The sequence below is a fragment of the Panthera onca genome, chromosome D4, assembly GCF_046562875.1.
Source record: "Panthera onca isolate mPanOnc1 chromosome D4, mPanOnc1 haplotype 2, whole genome shotgun sequence".
Lineage (NCBI taxonomy): Eukaryota > Metazoa > Chordata > Mammalia > Carnivora > Felidae > Panthera > Panthera onca.
Genome location: NC_138351.1, coordinates 9,467,249 through 9,483,195, shown reverse-complemented (window position 1 = coordinate 9,483,195; position 15,947 = coordinate 9,467,249). Strand labels below are relative to the sequence as shown.

General features: G+C 48.1%; 1 protein-coding gene across 1 annotated transcript; it reads left to right on the top strand.

The window, feature by feature from the left end:
* The first annotated feature begins 833 nt into the window (after nucleotides 1-833).
* Nucleotides 834-13,650, top strand: KCNV2 (potassium voltage-gated channel modifier subfamily V member 2). The gene is made up of 2 exons (XM_060610146.2): nucleotides 834-2,313; nucleotides 12,769-13,650. The coding sequence occupies exons 1-2, from the start codon at nucleotides 913-915 to the stop codon at nucleotides 13,048-13,050; spliced, it is 1,683 nt and encodes a 560-aa protein (XP_060466129.2). The 5' UTR covers nucleotides 834-912; the 3' UTR covers nucleotides 13,051-13,650.
* The last annotated feature ends 2,297 nt before the right edge of the window (nucleotides 13,651-15,947 follow it).

The following is a 15,947-nucleotide window of genomic DNA, read 5'->3' as shown; positions in this document are numbered from 1 at the left end:
ACCGTGAATAACTGTGTCTCCATCGAGTTTCCATCCCCAGCCTTTAGCACGTTACTTGATCCATGGAAAGAAACCTAAAAAAATTTTTTAACTGAGGTTTGGGAAAACGATCAAGACCTTTTCCTCGGAATAAAGTCTGGCCACCTTTACATATGGCCTAACACAGCAGCTAAGCAGGGCTGCAAGAACATGTACCCACCAGTCCTGGATTCTTTCTGGAAATATGTTCTTACCATTCAAGAGAAGGAAGGGAAAGAGGCAGAGAAACAGGCCAACGGAAATCCAGTAGGGCAAGGCTGCTAGGCAGAACCCATTGGGAAACAAGACTGTGATCGTGTGACAGAAAGAGCCTGGGAAACATTCGAGGTCTTAGGTGATCTAAACAAGGGGCTACACGGAGTAGAAGACAGACTTGTGACCAACTCGCTTTGAGCATTCTGCTGCCGTCTCTTTCCTTGATCACAGGGGCTCCAATTCCATCAGTTAGACCAAAACACAGCCATCCGTGCAACTACAGCTAATTCACGGATTCCCCCGGGGTCCAAACTCGCTGAGCACTTCCTGAGGGCGGGCCTGAGGATTGGCGACATTTTTATTGGCAATAACCTCTGCCGCCTTCTGATTATCTACAGATTTAAGACCACGTAGTCAACCCCTACGTCAGGCAGGGCAGGGAGAGGGGGGAGGAAAGTGGCTAAGAGGCTCTAAATCCCTCCTAACACTTGCTGCTTCCCTATCAGCAAGATTAGAGCAGCAGTCATCAGCCATCTGCCTGCGTCTGGTGAGTTCCCCCAGGGCTGGGCTGGGCACGTTGGTCGTCTGGTGCAGGCCCCTCTCAGACAGAGCAGGGGTTGGGATCCATCCTCCCGGTGGCAGTCCCCAGGCAGAGCAGGGGGTGCACCTGCCGCAGCCATGCTGAAGCAGAGCGAGAGGCGGCGGTCGTGGGGCTACAGGCCCTGGAATACTACAGAGAGCGGGGACGCGCCCCAGGCCGGGAGCAGCCAGCACCGCAGGAGCGTCTGCTCGGTGGGGGCCCGCTCCGGCTCCCTGGCCAGCATCCCGCCGTGGACCGAGGGCAACTATAACTACTACATCGAGGAGGACGACGATGGGGGGGAGGAGGACGAGCTGAAGGACGACCCAGGCGAGGAGGACGCGCGGCCGGAGGCCGCCCCCGGCGCGCAGCCCGACAGCCGCGCCGCCGCTCCCGCCGCGTCGTCCACCCTGAACGTGAACGTGGGCGGCCAGAGCTACCGGCTGGACTGCTGCGAGCTGGCCTGCTACCCCAAGACGCGCCTGGGCCGCCTGGCCACGTCCACCAGCCGCAGCCGCCAGCTCGGCCTGTGCGACGACTACGAGGAGCAGACGGACGAGTACTTCTTCGACCGCGACCCGGCCGTCTTCCAGCTCGTCTACAACTTCTACGCGTCGGGCGTGCTGCTGGTGCGCGACGAGCTGTGCCCGCGCTGCTTCCTGGAGGAGCTGGGCTACTGGGGCGTGCGGCTCAAGTACACGCCGCGCTGCTGCCGCATCTGCTTCGAGGAGCGGCGCGACGAGCTCAGCGACCAGCTCAAGATCCAGCGCGAGCTGCGCGCGCAGGCGCAGGCCGAGGAGGCCGAGGAGCTCTTCCGCGACATGCGCTTCTACGGGCCGCAGCGCCGCCGCCTCTGGAACCTTCTGGAGAAGCCCTTCTCGTCCGTGGCCGCCAAGGCCATCGGGGTGGCCTCCAGCCTCTTCGTGCTCGTGTCCGTCGTGGCGCTGGCGCTCAACACCGTGGAGGAGATGCAGCACCGGGCGGCGCAGGGCGCGGGCGGCGGCGACCCGTGGCCCATCCTGGAGCACGTGGAGATGCTGTGCATCGCCTTCTTCACGCTCGAGTTCCTGCTGCGCCTCGCCTCCACGCCCGACCTGCGGCGCTTCGCGCGCAGCGCCCTCAACCTGGTGGACCTGGTGGCCATCCTGCCGCTCTACCTGCAGCTGCTGCTCGAGTGCCTCACGGGCGAGGACCAGGCGCGCAGCAAGGGCGCGCCGCGGGAGCACGAGCTGGAGACGGTGGGCCGCGTGGGCAAGGTGGGCCAGGTGCTGCGCGTCATGCGCCTGATGCGCGTCCTGCGCATCCTCAAGCTGGCCCGCCACTCCACGGGCCTGCGCGCCTTCGGCTTCACGCTGCGCCAGTGCTACCAGCAGGTGGGCTGCCTCATGCTTTTCATCACCATGGGCATCTTCACCTTCTCGGCGGCCGTCTACTCCGTGGAGCACGACGTGCCCAACACCAACTTCACCAGCATCCCGCACGCCTGGTGGTGGGCCGCGGTGAGTAGCGGGCCCCCGCCCCCCTCCCGGGTCATCAGCCGCCTGCCTGCCTTCAGCCTCGTGCCCTGACCTGTCCCCTGCCTTGCTTAAGCGCCGCTGCTCCCCTCCCCACCCCCATCCGTGCCTTCGCCGCCTCCAACTAACGAAAACCGGGGTGGCTGTCGCGGAGTTGGAAAGGCACAGTCTTTGAGTAAGTCATGGAATTTGACTTTCGTCCCGGGCACCTCCAAATCTAGGTTTCATCTTGAGTCCCTGGACAGGCTGATTTTACGAAGGTTTCCTTGTTGCCCCCCTAAGGGGGACCATTCGTCATGGTCATTCTTGTTACTCGCCACTTACAGAACACCTGTGGTCCTAAGCGGTTTGCAAAGTTTATCTTATTTCAGTATTGCAACCCTGTCAAGTGGCTACGATCGCTGGGTTTTTTGTTTGTTTAAGAGGACATGTTGGAAATGGCTTCAGATTTGAAGCAAAAAGCAAACTGTACGTTTATGCCAGGGAAAGGGGAGACCCAGCCGGCCAGCGTCCACCCTAACTGAAATCCCCCTGGTTTTGGCCCAATCAGAATGTGGAAAGAAGCACCTACAACTGAAATTTGCTCCAGTAGCACTCAAGTTCCTTTAGGATCTAGTATTCTTGCCCCGCTCTACAGCTAGAGGAACTGAGAGGGTTTGGGTGTAGACGTACAGCTGAACTAGCAGAGTGAGGACTGAAACCCACGCCCCTCCCACAATAAACCCATTCCTTTCCTGCACCCAGCATTCTCCCTTTCAACCGTTACATCTGCCCCAGGCCTGGCCTAATTAGTAGTCTTTTATTTTTGCTGTTTCCTTTAGTATTTGCCTTTTGGTAGTCTCTTAGGCCATTTACTCAAGCATCTGTATTTCTGGTGTGCTAGGCTAAATCCCCAGAAAATCCCTAAATCACTGGAAATGCTGATTGACAAGTTGACATTTGTACAGAGAGGGAAGAACTGGGTGTGTGATTTCCTTTTTTTTTTTTTAAGAGTAGGTGGTTTGTAATGCCCTTAAAAACATTAGGCAAATGTCACCAGGTTTTTCCATGTGAGGAACTAGGTATTTTCAACACTAATATTGGGTATGGTAGAACCCACAGTCTGGGGCGGATTTCTGAGATGAACCAGCCCAGGGCTGCTAGTATTGTAGTTCAGCAAGATGGGAGATTTGGATCCTAGTCCCCGATCTGCTAGTAATAAACTGTGTCCCTAAGTAATTATGAAACCTCACTCCCTTACTCTCCGTCCTCAGTTTTCTGGTCTCTAAAACGGGGTGGCTACCGAGCTCTACAACTCAGTGAGTCTTCTGTCACTGAAAAACAGAGCACTCACGTGTCCAACAGGATTTGGGGGGCTTCTTTTGTAACGGGGATGGCGTGAGGCTCTTCCCCATGAGCTAGCCCAGTGCCACACCTGTGATGACATTCCAAGTGACAAAAGGTCGTCGCCATAGATAAACCATGTGTACAGATAGAGCTGATGGAGGATGATTGGTCCCCAGTAAATGACATTGACTTTGGAGCTGAGAAAAGCAGGAAGAGGAAAGGGCAAATCCACATGCTGATGATATGCTTCTAAGTCTGAGAGTCTAGGTCTCCATCCATCCAAGTATCTTAGAAGACTCCCATATATACAGGCGAGGCCTGGGGGACGCTTTGATACTTTACCTTTAACCCACAAAACTTTTTAGGACTTTGTATATTAATCTAAAAACTCATAAAAATTCAATTGCTTATGATTTCTCTTTCTAAAAAATTCCCCGGAGTGCATGCCTATTGACTGCATCTAATTTCTTGATCTGTTTAATGTACAATGACACTCAAACCCTTCAAATTATCCCTTTTATGTTAACTCAAATTATGTTAGTCAAAATTAGTGTTTTCCCTTAATTTTACAGTAAAAATTGAATCATCATTTGGTTTTTATCTGTAACACATTTTACCAATTATTGCTTTGGCCAATGTGAGTTTTATTTGTGGCCATTATCTCCATCCGGCACTGTTTTCACAGGCCAAAATTTGCACATTTTCCCAATGGCCTTTGTGCATTTCTTCTCTGAGAATTTGGTAGACTAGTAAAAATCCTTATGACTAATGCATTTGTTTGCACACTAACCTATGAAAACATTAAGAACAATCCCCCTTGAACATTTAAAGACTGCTCTGTGCCCCCGGACAATACAGATCAAGCAGATGCTTCCCTATACTTGTGGTGACATTCCGTATCGTGTATCAAGGGCCCATATTCTCCGTAGAGCAAAGAGAAAAGAATGCTGTCAAAATTATGTAGACAAAACCTCTCGTTTCCTGATGTAAATGCCCAGTAGAGAGAGAGGCAACATGTAGATGAATTCTTTGTGAGATTCACAATAGGAACTTCTTTCCCTCATGGAGTTTACATTCCAAAGGAGAAAGAGAATGTATCATTTCAGATACTGATGTGTCTTGCATAATAGGATAGAGAGAGACCTGGCGGGGGGGGGGGGGGGGGGGGGGGGGGGGCGTGCACAGCAGAATCTACCTTTGATAGAGAAGCCCCACTGGAGAAAAATGACATTCAGCTGAAATTTGAACAATGAGAAGAAACCCGTCTCTATAGACATGACTCAACAGAGAAGAGAGTAAGAAATGGAATCCCCAAAGTAGCTCTGATCCAGTTGTCTCCAAGCCTCTTATTTATCATACATCTCATGATTTAAAATTTTTTCAGCACACGCCCATGATAAATGTGTATTCCAGCTATGCCCAAATTAGGTTATTTATTGATGCACAAATTAGGTTACTCATGGCTATAATAATGATGCATCACAAACTACCCAAAACTTAATGGTCTCAAATGTCAGACATCTATTTGGCTAGGAGTTTGCCTGTCAGCAATTTAGGCTGGATTCAACTAGAAGGTTTTTCTCATTTGGGCTGGTGCCAGTCACTCATAGGTCTTATGATTAACTGGCTGACAGCTGAGATCAAAGAGGAGAGGAGACCATATCTCCTCGATCCTCCAGCAGGCATGGACTCATGGCCATGGCCCTGTGCAAGAGGGAGAATGTAGACTCAATCATGTGAGCACTGTCCTTTGCTCAACCCACTGGTCAAGGCCAGTCACAAAGCCAAACTCAGAGTCCAAGAGCAGACCAGGTTAGCCCACCCAGTGTAGGGAAGCATTGATAAGTTCTGTGGCCAAGAGCTTAGACACAGGAAGCTATGAAGAATTAGGCCCACTGAATGGACATTTTTCCAAAGGAGACATCCAGATGGCCAACAGACACATGAAAAAATGCTCAATATCACTTATCATCAGGGAAATGCAAATGAAAACCACCATGTGATATCACCTCACACCTGTTCAGAATGGCTAGAATCGAAAAGACAAGAAATAACAAGAGTTGGCAGAGAAGAAAAAAGCCTCATGCACTGTTGGTAGGAATGTAAATTGGTACAGTCATTGTGGAAAACAGTATGGAGGTTACTAATGAAATATAGGAATATTGTATAACCCAGGAAATTCACTATCCAAAAAAAATGAAAACACTGGGGTGCCTGGGTGCTCAGTTAGTTGAGCATCCAACTTTGACTCAGGTCGTGATCTCATAGTTTGTGGGTTTGAACCCCCGTGTCAGGCTCTGTGCTGATAGCTCAGAGCCTGGAGCGTGCTTCAGATTCTGTGCCTCCCTCTCTCTTTCACCCTGTCCCCCACCCTTTCTCTCTCAAAAATAAACATTAAATTTTTTTTTTTTAATTTTAGAGAAAGATAGCATGCTTGCATGCAATCAGGGGAAGAAGAGAGAGAGAGAGAGAGAGAGAGAGAAAGAGAACGAACCTTAAGCAGCCTCCAAGCTCAGCATAGAGCCTGATGTGGGGCTCAATACCACAACCCTGGGATCATGACCTGAGCCGAAATCAAGAGTCAGACGCTCAACCAACTGAGGCTCCCAAGCGCCCCCAGGTTCTCCAAAAACACTAATTTGTGAAGATCTATGAACACCTTTGTTCATCACTGCATTATTTACAATAGCCAAATTACGGAAGCAGCACCAGTGTCCATCAATAGATGAATGGATAAAGAAGATGTGTGTGTCTACATACACATGCATACACACTCACACACAATGGGAATATTACTCATTCATAAAAAAAACCAATGAGATCTTGCCATTTGCAACAACACCAACGGACTTAGAGGGCAATATGCTAAGGGAAATAAATCAGACGCAGACCACAAATGCCACCTGATTTCACTTATATGTGGGATCCTAAAAACTGAAACGAATGAACAAACAGAAAAAGCAGCAACAGATCCATCAATAGAACAAACTAATGGTTGCCAGAGGGCAGGGTGGTAGGGGAAGGGGTAAAATGGGTGAAAGGGAGTAGGAGACCCAGGTTTCCAGTTACGGAATCCTTAAATGACAAGGATGAAGGGCACAGCACAGGGAGGGACTGTCATCAGTAGTATTGTAATTGGGTTGTATGCTGACAGATGGTGAGCAGGGCATAACGTATAGACTTATCGAATTGCTGTGTTGTTTACCTGAAAGTAATGTAACATTATGCATCAGCTATACTGTAATTAAAAACAAATTAGGTCAGTAATACAATCATTCTCCTGTAGGAAGATTTTACTGCTCAGATATATTATTACACATTGGAAAATACGCACTCACACGTGGAAGATTTAAAGATGAAGAAAAACATAATTGAGATTTTCTTCCAGAATGCAGTGCTGTGTTCCACGTATATTCAACCACACTGGAGACAGATTCTCTAAGCCATTCATCCATGTGTTTTTAGTACTTTCAGACAGCCCCAGAATCTGACTTGCTGTTCATAATCTTCCCTCTCTCTATGCCAAGGATCCTACAACCTTCCTCTGTAATTCAACTCAAGGTTTTAAGAGGAATACAATAGTTTTCATGATTGTGAATACTTCTACAGCTGCAAAACAAATCCCTCATGGCCATTCATGTCTGCAAATGCTCGTGCATTAGGATACAAGATAGTCCCCTCCCACTCGTCTGTCAAATGAAGATTATTTGTAAGCACTCGTGTAATAAGAAACATATGTAAAATGCTAACCCATAGCAAATCCACAAGAAATACAAGCTACCACATCTGTCTAGTTGATAGTCTTTATCATGTAGAAGCCATAACCTTTGCTTGCAGATTCTTTGGGGGGAAAATAGAAGTGATTCCCTCTCTACTGAAGAGAAGAGAAACCCCACGACATACATAGGGGTCAACTGTTCTCTCCCAGGAGAGCTTCCACATCTCAAGATAAAGGGATGCCCACCTTGAGCAGTTCCAGCCATGTCGGGGGCTCTCTGGGCTGCCTGGGTGTGGGAGATGCATGGCACACTCAGCAAGAACAGTCAGCTCTCTGATGAAGCGGTCATCATTGGTCTCCGATGTGGCCATGTTTTAAAGCAGAAGAGGGCACTGGACTGTTCAACAGGCCATTTCCTTCTGGGCTTCAAGAGTGAGTTAAAGCTAGAGATACCCAACAGGAAACCATGTCATGAACTCACTCCTTCATAAGCTAACAAAAACTCTTCAAAAAGAAAACATATGTCTAGCTGAGGGAACAGATAATGGTGCCACAGAGACCTTGCTCCTATCTTTGTTTTCCCAAAGTACACTATCATTTCCTTGCAAATAGGTGGCCCTTACAAGGTCACTGAGATTTCTTTTTTTTTTTTTTTTTTTTCCTTACGGAGTGATGGCTGGCTTTTAAGAAGACCCCTTTGGAAGGTGCATCAGTCAAGTTACAATCAGGAAAACAAGAAACCAAGAAAAGTAGATATTTTAAACAGAGGCAATTTGATACAGGGTTATAGATACACAGGTGTTTAGAAGTCTGGAAGAGCAACACGGGCAAACAAAGATAACCCAAAAAGTGGTTACTCCATCAACTAGCTGTCAGCCCTAGGACTGGGGGGCCAAATAGAAGGAACCGGAAGTACAGAGAAGGAGCTACTGAGGAACTCCTAGGATGACACCATGAGGTTTGTGTCCCATGTGCTAAAAGATGCATGAGCTACATCTGTCTGCTGTATTGAAGGATGAGGACAAAAACCAGAAGCAGGAGCGGAGACCCTTACTTACCTCCTCATCCGCCTCCAGTGTGCCAACAGCCTCTCACTAGCAGAGCACAACCAGAAAACAGCGAGCAAGGGAGTCTGGGAAATGCAGTTTGTGGACTCCCAAGCAGCAAGACTACAGGAAAGAGTACAGAGGGGTGTCGCGCTTGGGACTGAGAGAGGTGGGTACACGTCTGGCACAGGCAGCAGTAAAAGGAGGCGGCGGCATTGTAGCTGCTTCAGAAATGGCACAGGAGGGGCCATAGTCACTGGGGCCAAGGCTGTGAGGCACTTTTAGGACTTCTGCTCCTGTAGACTCCTGACTCTGGGGTGACCCCCTCCTTAGAAGGTCTTTGACTTAGGATCCTCCTGAGGGCCAATAGGACTTGAGTGGGACACGATGGAGTTGTAGAGGGCAAAGTAGCAAGTAAACAGAAGATGTGGAGGACGCCAGCATCACTGTTTACCTTTCTATCGCAACATGCATAGATCCCACATTTGCCTTAGCTTTTTGCATACTTCCTCCTTACTGTGCAATTGACATACATGTCAGGACCTCAGTGGACAGATGAGGCTGGCTGTTCTCTCCAAGGTCCTCTCCTCACCCATGACCTCATTCTAACAATGCTTCCACCCATCAAAACATTCTTTGAATTCCACGGAGCCATTATCTCCAGAGACTGAGACATGTCCGTTTACTTCTTTGTAATGGTGCCAGCTCTTCACCTTTGGTATTTTAAAAGAGTTGAGACCCCTGAGTCTAAGATTGGCACCTAGCGTTAACCCTCCAGGTGGCTAAGACCACTTATTTCAAGGTCGTGCCACTGAATCCTCTGTGCAGATTATAATCCAAAGAGGAATTCCTAAGGTATTTGTGGCAACAGCAGCATGGATAGGCTTCGTACGGCCTTTGAACTAAATCCTTTCAAGGACAACAAGCATTGAGGTATGTACTATTTTTAGCCAGGAACCATTAGTCCTTACTACCTCAGATTGCCTGGGAACGCTGAAAGGGGTGCTCATTATTTTGAAAAATCAGTTATGTTTCCTGGGATCATAATTCCTAGATGGATGGATTACCAGGTGCCGAGATTTCATCTATGCCTCCTTCGTTATGAAGGAAACAAACATTCCTTGTTGGAGGAGAAATTCCCATGTAGCTGTTCTAAAGTTTCAGAGAAAAACTGGATGCTTGTCTTCCTTGTCGTGTTTAGGAGGCCAGTATTTGCTGATTAATAGGGGGCATTTCTGGAGGAAGGTCACGTTCTGGCTTTTGGGACCCAAAGGCTAGGGAAAATATGTAAGCCTTCCACTGCTAAGTTTCCAGTTTACAGAGGGCTGAGCCAGCCAATGTTTTCAGGAATCTCAGATGGATTGCAGGAATGTCGGTCACATTTCCAAATCCAACTCATGCTAATGTGAGAACTCACTGTGAGGTGTTATGTATCAGTCTAGGGCCTTCAATTTTTAATATTCATTCAGGGAGAAACGGGTTTGGTCTGAGGAACAGGGAGACAAGTCCCCCAAAGCCAAGGAATTCTGCATTCCTCTTGGAGCCAAGGAGCACGAACCAGGTCACTGGTTGAGTCGAAGTATCCACAAAACAGACAATATAAAGATACGCTATCCATTTTGAACAAATTCTTCGGGACCAGTCATACAGAGCCTCCTAGCAGAAGATATCTTTTCTCTAAACATAGAGATCCAAGATATACAAAAATATTTTTACCATATTCACATCAAATATTTCATCTTCCTTAAGCCAATTCTCTTTGCTTTTGACTCTTCACTCAAAGTTCAGCCAAAACAAAAAACTGAAGTTGAGGTTGGGAGTGCAAGAAAGCCAGGGTAGGGATTGATCAGAAGTTTAAAATAGGTGCCTGGGTGGCTCAGTCAGGCATCCAACTCTCGATCTCGGCTCAGGTCTTGATCTTAGGGTTCATGAGTTTGAGCCCTGCATTGGGCTCCATACTGACAGCACACAGCCTGCTTGGGATTCTCTCTCACCCTCTTTCTCTACCCCTCCCCTGCTCACACACGCTCTCAAACTTTAAAAATATATAAATGAAAAAAAACATAGGCACTTTGTCTCAATTATCTCCCTCGGTATGCTCCTAGCCCTTTGCCCCCTGTCTTGTACCCTTGAGGAACCAGTTCACCTCAAAGCCTGTGCTCTCACCTTTCGAGGATGCTTCCTGTCCTGAGCTACCCCTTAGTGTCACTCAGCCCTGCCCCCAGACTCCCTGTCAGCCTCCTCCAGGGCAAGTAGACTGAGTGACTCAACATTCTTACAGAGGTAGGAGCGCTGCGGTTAACGACATATGAAAGCCAGGGTTCAGTTCATGTATCTGGACAGAGACCTGACTCAGATTCTTTTCCTTAGGGTGTGGCCAGTGACCGGACACACACATGTAGACACACACACACACACGCACCCACACTCACTTCGAGATTCACCCACGCTATCACTCTACCACTGCCTCTCATCACCCTTTGCTGCACAAAGCTGACAAAGGAGATTCTCTCCTGGAGCCAGAGTGCCCTCCACCCTTTGTCCCCCCCCCCCCCCCCCCTTAGGCAGGTGTCAAGCAGGAGCCTGTTTCCACAGCCCATTGGTCTACACTCCGCTGGGAGGTGGATTCAGAGCCACATAGCCTCATGCCGTCTCTATTTCCTTAAGGTAACCCACACCAGCCTGCCTCTCTTAGATGCTTGCTTGCATTCCACCCCCATGGGAAGGGGAGGCCCACCCTCAGCAGGTCTCCCACTGGAGATAGAGCAGTGAGAGGTTGTCTATCACCTACCCCAGAGAGGAAGTCAAGCTTTCACTTTGTATGGTCTGGAGGATGCTGTAGCTATCATTAATGCCACCAGATTTTCCCAGCTGGCCCACTTCTTCATTCCCTTCTAACTAATCAGTCACACTTGTCCTAAGTTCAGGCCAACCCTTACATCATCAAAACAAAAATGCTTACATTTCTAAGCTAAACACTGTGCAAGCATGGGTCCATGGGCTGACTATGTCTTACTACCGTCTGCTAGAAAATCATGGCAACACCACAAATTGATGAAGCAAACAGTGCCCCCTGCAGTTGTGCAATGCACAGTTTTTTTGCAAGGACTCAACAGCCCTGCCTAAAAGGCTTCTAGTAATTTAGCCATCAGTCTGGGGACCAGAAAGAGACTCAGTACATGAGGCTTAAAACACAGGCCCCCAAGAGATTTTCCCAGGTTTTCTCTGGCTACACTGACTGATAACTAGTCCCACGGGTATCTGCATTTTAAAACAGAAGCTTGTTAACCTAAATAAATCTCTAATTAGTGGAATTTAAAGCAGTGTGCAAGAGTGATGGGAAAGATTTCATGCAGGGTGAACATATTTTTGGTCTGTGATGTCTTACAAAAGCCCTTTTGCAAAATAATGAGAGTGTTTCTCCAGACATTTGCAATTAAAGCACCTTCATCTATAATATCTCATTTGAACGACATAATAACTCTGAGAAGTATTATAATTGTCTCCAGAGAAGGTTGGCGAATGCCTTTTGTGTGCCTGACACTGTGTTAAGTGCTCTGTATTCCTCTTCTTTAGTCTTCAGGAGAATCCTCAGTGTTAGGGATTATCCTGTTTTATTTTTTTTTAGTATTAGTTTTTGAGAGAGCGCAAGCAGGGTAGAGGCAGAAAGAGACAAATACAGAGGATCCTATGCAGGCTCTACACTGGTAGCAGCGAGCCCGACGTGGGGCTCGAACTCAGGAACCACAAGATCATGACTTGAGCTGAAGTCCAACGCTCAACCAACCGAGCCATCCAGGTGTCTCTATCCTCCTGTTTTAGATGAAGAAACCAAGGCTTAGAGACTGAATGTTTTACCCACGGGTACTCCGTGGGAAAGGGTCAAAGTTAGGACTTGGACCCACGTCTGACAGGCTCTAAGCCTGAGCTCTTCCCGAACTGCCTATCACGTAGGCAAACCCAGGGCCCCCAGTCCCCAAGTTGGCCCCTCTGAGGGGAGGCAGAGACCAACATTTATTGAGCCCATGCTACACCAGGAACTTTACACAAGGTATCTTACATGCTCTTTACAACCCTATAAAGCAGCTGTGATCTCCTCTATATTGTGTATAAGAATATTTATAGTAGCCAGAATTTAAGCCCAAGACTTCCAGCTCCACAGGTGGTCTTCTTTCCATGATTCAGGTCCTACAGGCAGACCTACTGGTACCTCCTAAAGCTGGCTCTGCAGGAGCTGTTACATGACCCACATGTACCTTCAGGGAGACAGAGGACATTTTCCTGCCCCGTTCTCGGTCTTCTCCTCCATCACAGTGCTAACCATTCTCTCCCACTTTCCTTCCTATACAGGTGAGCATCTCCACTGTGGGCTATGGAGACATGTACCCAGAGACCATCCTGGGCAGGTTTTTTGCCTTCCTCTGCATTGCATTTGGGATTATCCTCAATGGGATGCCAATTTCCATCCTCTACAACAAATTCTCTGATTACTACAGTAAGCTCAAAGCCTATGAGTACACTGCCATGAGAAGGGAAAGGGGAAAAGTAGAGTTCCTGCAGAGAGCCAAAAAGAAGATGGCGGAGTGTCTGGCTCGAACCCACCCACAGCCCACCCCAAGGCAAGAGAGTTGATGTTTCCTAGGATGCGTGGCTGGTAGACCCTATGAACCTCAAGGCTTCAATTCTCCTTCTTTATATTGTCAGAGTTGGCAGTGCAAGGACACGTTTAACAGTCATACATGAAAGGCATCCAGTTGAGAGTTGTGGCTCTAGAAGTATTCATTTTGGCCCCAAGTGGGACCCTGTCATTTTTTTTCTTTCACTGTGGTGTAGGAACCATGACCACCCCCCTCCAGTGACATCGGTCCTCAACACTCCTAGACAGGAGCACCATCTTGGGTTTCTCTTGCAAATTCTCATGGTGTCTCAATAAATATTTTCGGATTTGAGTTGATGTGAGAAGAGTTTCCTTGAAGAAAAGAAATCCTTCATTTTCTAGTCAGAGAATGTCGCAGCCATGAACTAGGTAAGCTTTGGAGTTAGACCAACATCAATCACAAGCCCTGAACTACTGGCTGTGGGGTTTAGGGCCATAGCTTTAAATATCTGAGCCTCAAAATATCTGAGCCTCAGTTTCATCAACTAAAATATAGGTAGTAAGACCTACCTTGTAATATCAGCATGGGGGTTGGAAATAATAAATGCTCAATAAATGGTAGCTGTTAAATTGTTTGCGTGAGTGTTCTTAAATATATTCCCTAGACTGGTGGTTCTCAGCCCAGGGACATTTGTCACCCCAAGTCCCTTTTGCCCCTAGGACATTTGGCAAAGTCTAGACACATTTTTGACTGTCACTACTGTGAGGGAGTGTGAGAGTGGCTGCTGGCATCTCATAGGTAGAGGTTTGGGGATGCTTTTCCACATGCATAAGAGAGCCCCACAACAAAGCAGTATCTGATGCAAAAAGTCAGTAGAGCCAAAGCAGAGAAACCCTGGTCTAGACTGATCATGGGAGGCCCCAGACTTGCCCTTTGAAACATACTCAAATGTGCCAAAGGTCCTTCCTCTGTAGTTCTCCCCATGTGTCATCCCCTCAGGACCTCCTCCCCCTTACCTTTCTACACAAAATTCAAAAAAAAATTTTGTAAAAACCCTGCCTTTTGGACAACTGTCCTCGACCGAGCACTGAAAGGGGAATTAAGTGAATGTGACCCTCCACGCTGGGTCTGTCCGTGGGTCAGGAAACCAATCCCCACTGGATGCTGGTCCTCCTGCCCTGCTCCCTGCCTTTCCTCCTAACTCCTTCCTCCCTCCACAGGACTCATGGAAACTGAATTCCTGAAAATGAAAGCCTTGTTTGAACTGAGCAAACAGAGATCTTCCCTGTAATGAGGGCTTGCCATACTGACCACTGAACTTATCTCAGGGCACGACTGAACCTCCATTTGTAGGGTAAAACCAAGAGTAATCATTTCGTGCGTTCTTACAGTGACAGGCACCATGGGTCATCTTTCTTAATATATAATTTAATCCTTAATATATCCCTTAATAAGGTATTCTAGTTCTATTTTGTTTCAGAAGAAACAGAGGCTCAGAGAGGTTGAGTAATTATGCCAGGTTGACCCAGCCAATAAATGGTGGGACTGGATTTCAAGCCCAGGTCTGCCTGATTGCTAAGGCTCTTGCTCAGGGGCTACACTTGTGGATCTCAAGCTGTGTCAGCACCACCCGGAGGGCTTGTCAGACAACACTGCTGACCCCACCACTGAGCGTCTGATTCCGAGGTCTGGGGCAAGACATGCAAAATTTGCATTTGCATTTCTACTAAGTACCAGGTGATGCTGACAATGCTGGTCCAGGGACCATGTTTTGAGAACCTGGAGTCTAAATCACTTCACAGGGAGCTACGACTATGACTCCAGGGAGCAGCTGGCAAAACTCGACACAGGTCTTCTCCCCACCCCCGCCCCCTTATTCCCAAGTGTCCTTAACATCATCATAAGTGATCTAGCAGCCGAAGGGTAGACGGAAACCCAACTATTCTAAGGTTGCAAGATAACGCGCGGGATGTCCAGGTCGATTTGATTTCAGATAAACAGCAAAAATTTTTTACTGGAAATGTGTCCCCAATATTGTATCCTATATACCCATCCTGAACAATTATCTATTGCTTACCTGCAATTCAAATCTAACCAGGCACCTCCTATTTTCATCATCCAGCCAACACTATACTACTGCTTTTGAGACACAAAATTTCCTCCTATGGAGGGAAATTACTCCCAAGTCCTAAAGCCCCACCCAAAGAGCAGGGCACTCAGCTGGGGGGGGCACTTCGCCCCCCTCTTGCCAAATAAAATCGGGAGGAGTTTTGCACCTGGCTTCTTGCCAGAAACAATCATGAGAACAGAGTTCCAGCAGGCAGGAGGTTAGGCAGAGCTTAGGTAACCACCTGACATACTCAGAGCAGCAGCAAGCCCTCGGGTCCACCTCCAGCCATCCAGTGACTTCTGAGGTCTCTAGGGAACGGGTCTGTTGATGAAGTGTATCTGCTAGGCTGCTAAGGGCATAGGGAACAGGAAGAGCCCATGTCCATCACCCTCCCCTGGGATCGAGGCAGGAGAGATCCCCTGATTCAGACACGTGGGAAGAGGCAGGCATGGGCGGGCTTGGTGAGGAAGAGAAGTGGTTCCAGGTCCCTGGGAAGAGATCTGGTAAATGGCAATGTGCCATCCCTTCCCCATCACACTGGTCACATCTGCTCAGACAGCTGCGTTCTACCTTCCTAGAGACTGAGACTAACAGAACGAAGTTAAAACCAAAAACAACAAACTTTCCATGAGCCCCACTGGGTATCAGGCACAGAACCAATATTATTTCACTGAATCCTTTAGAGCCTGATGATGTAGGTCTCAAGGTGGTCCCGTACAGAGGCTCAGCCACACCGAACTTGCATAGTCTTTGGATCTCGATTTGAACCCTGGCTCTGCCATTCACTAGGAGGTTGAATCAAAAATGGCTGAAGGTTGGCA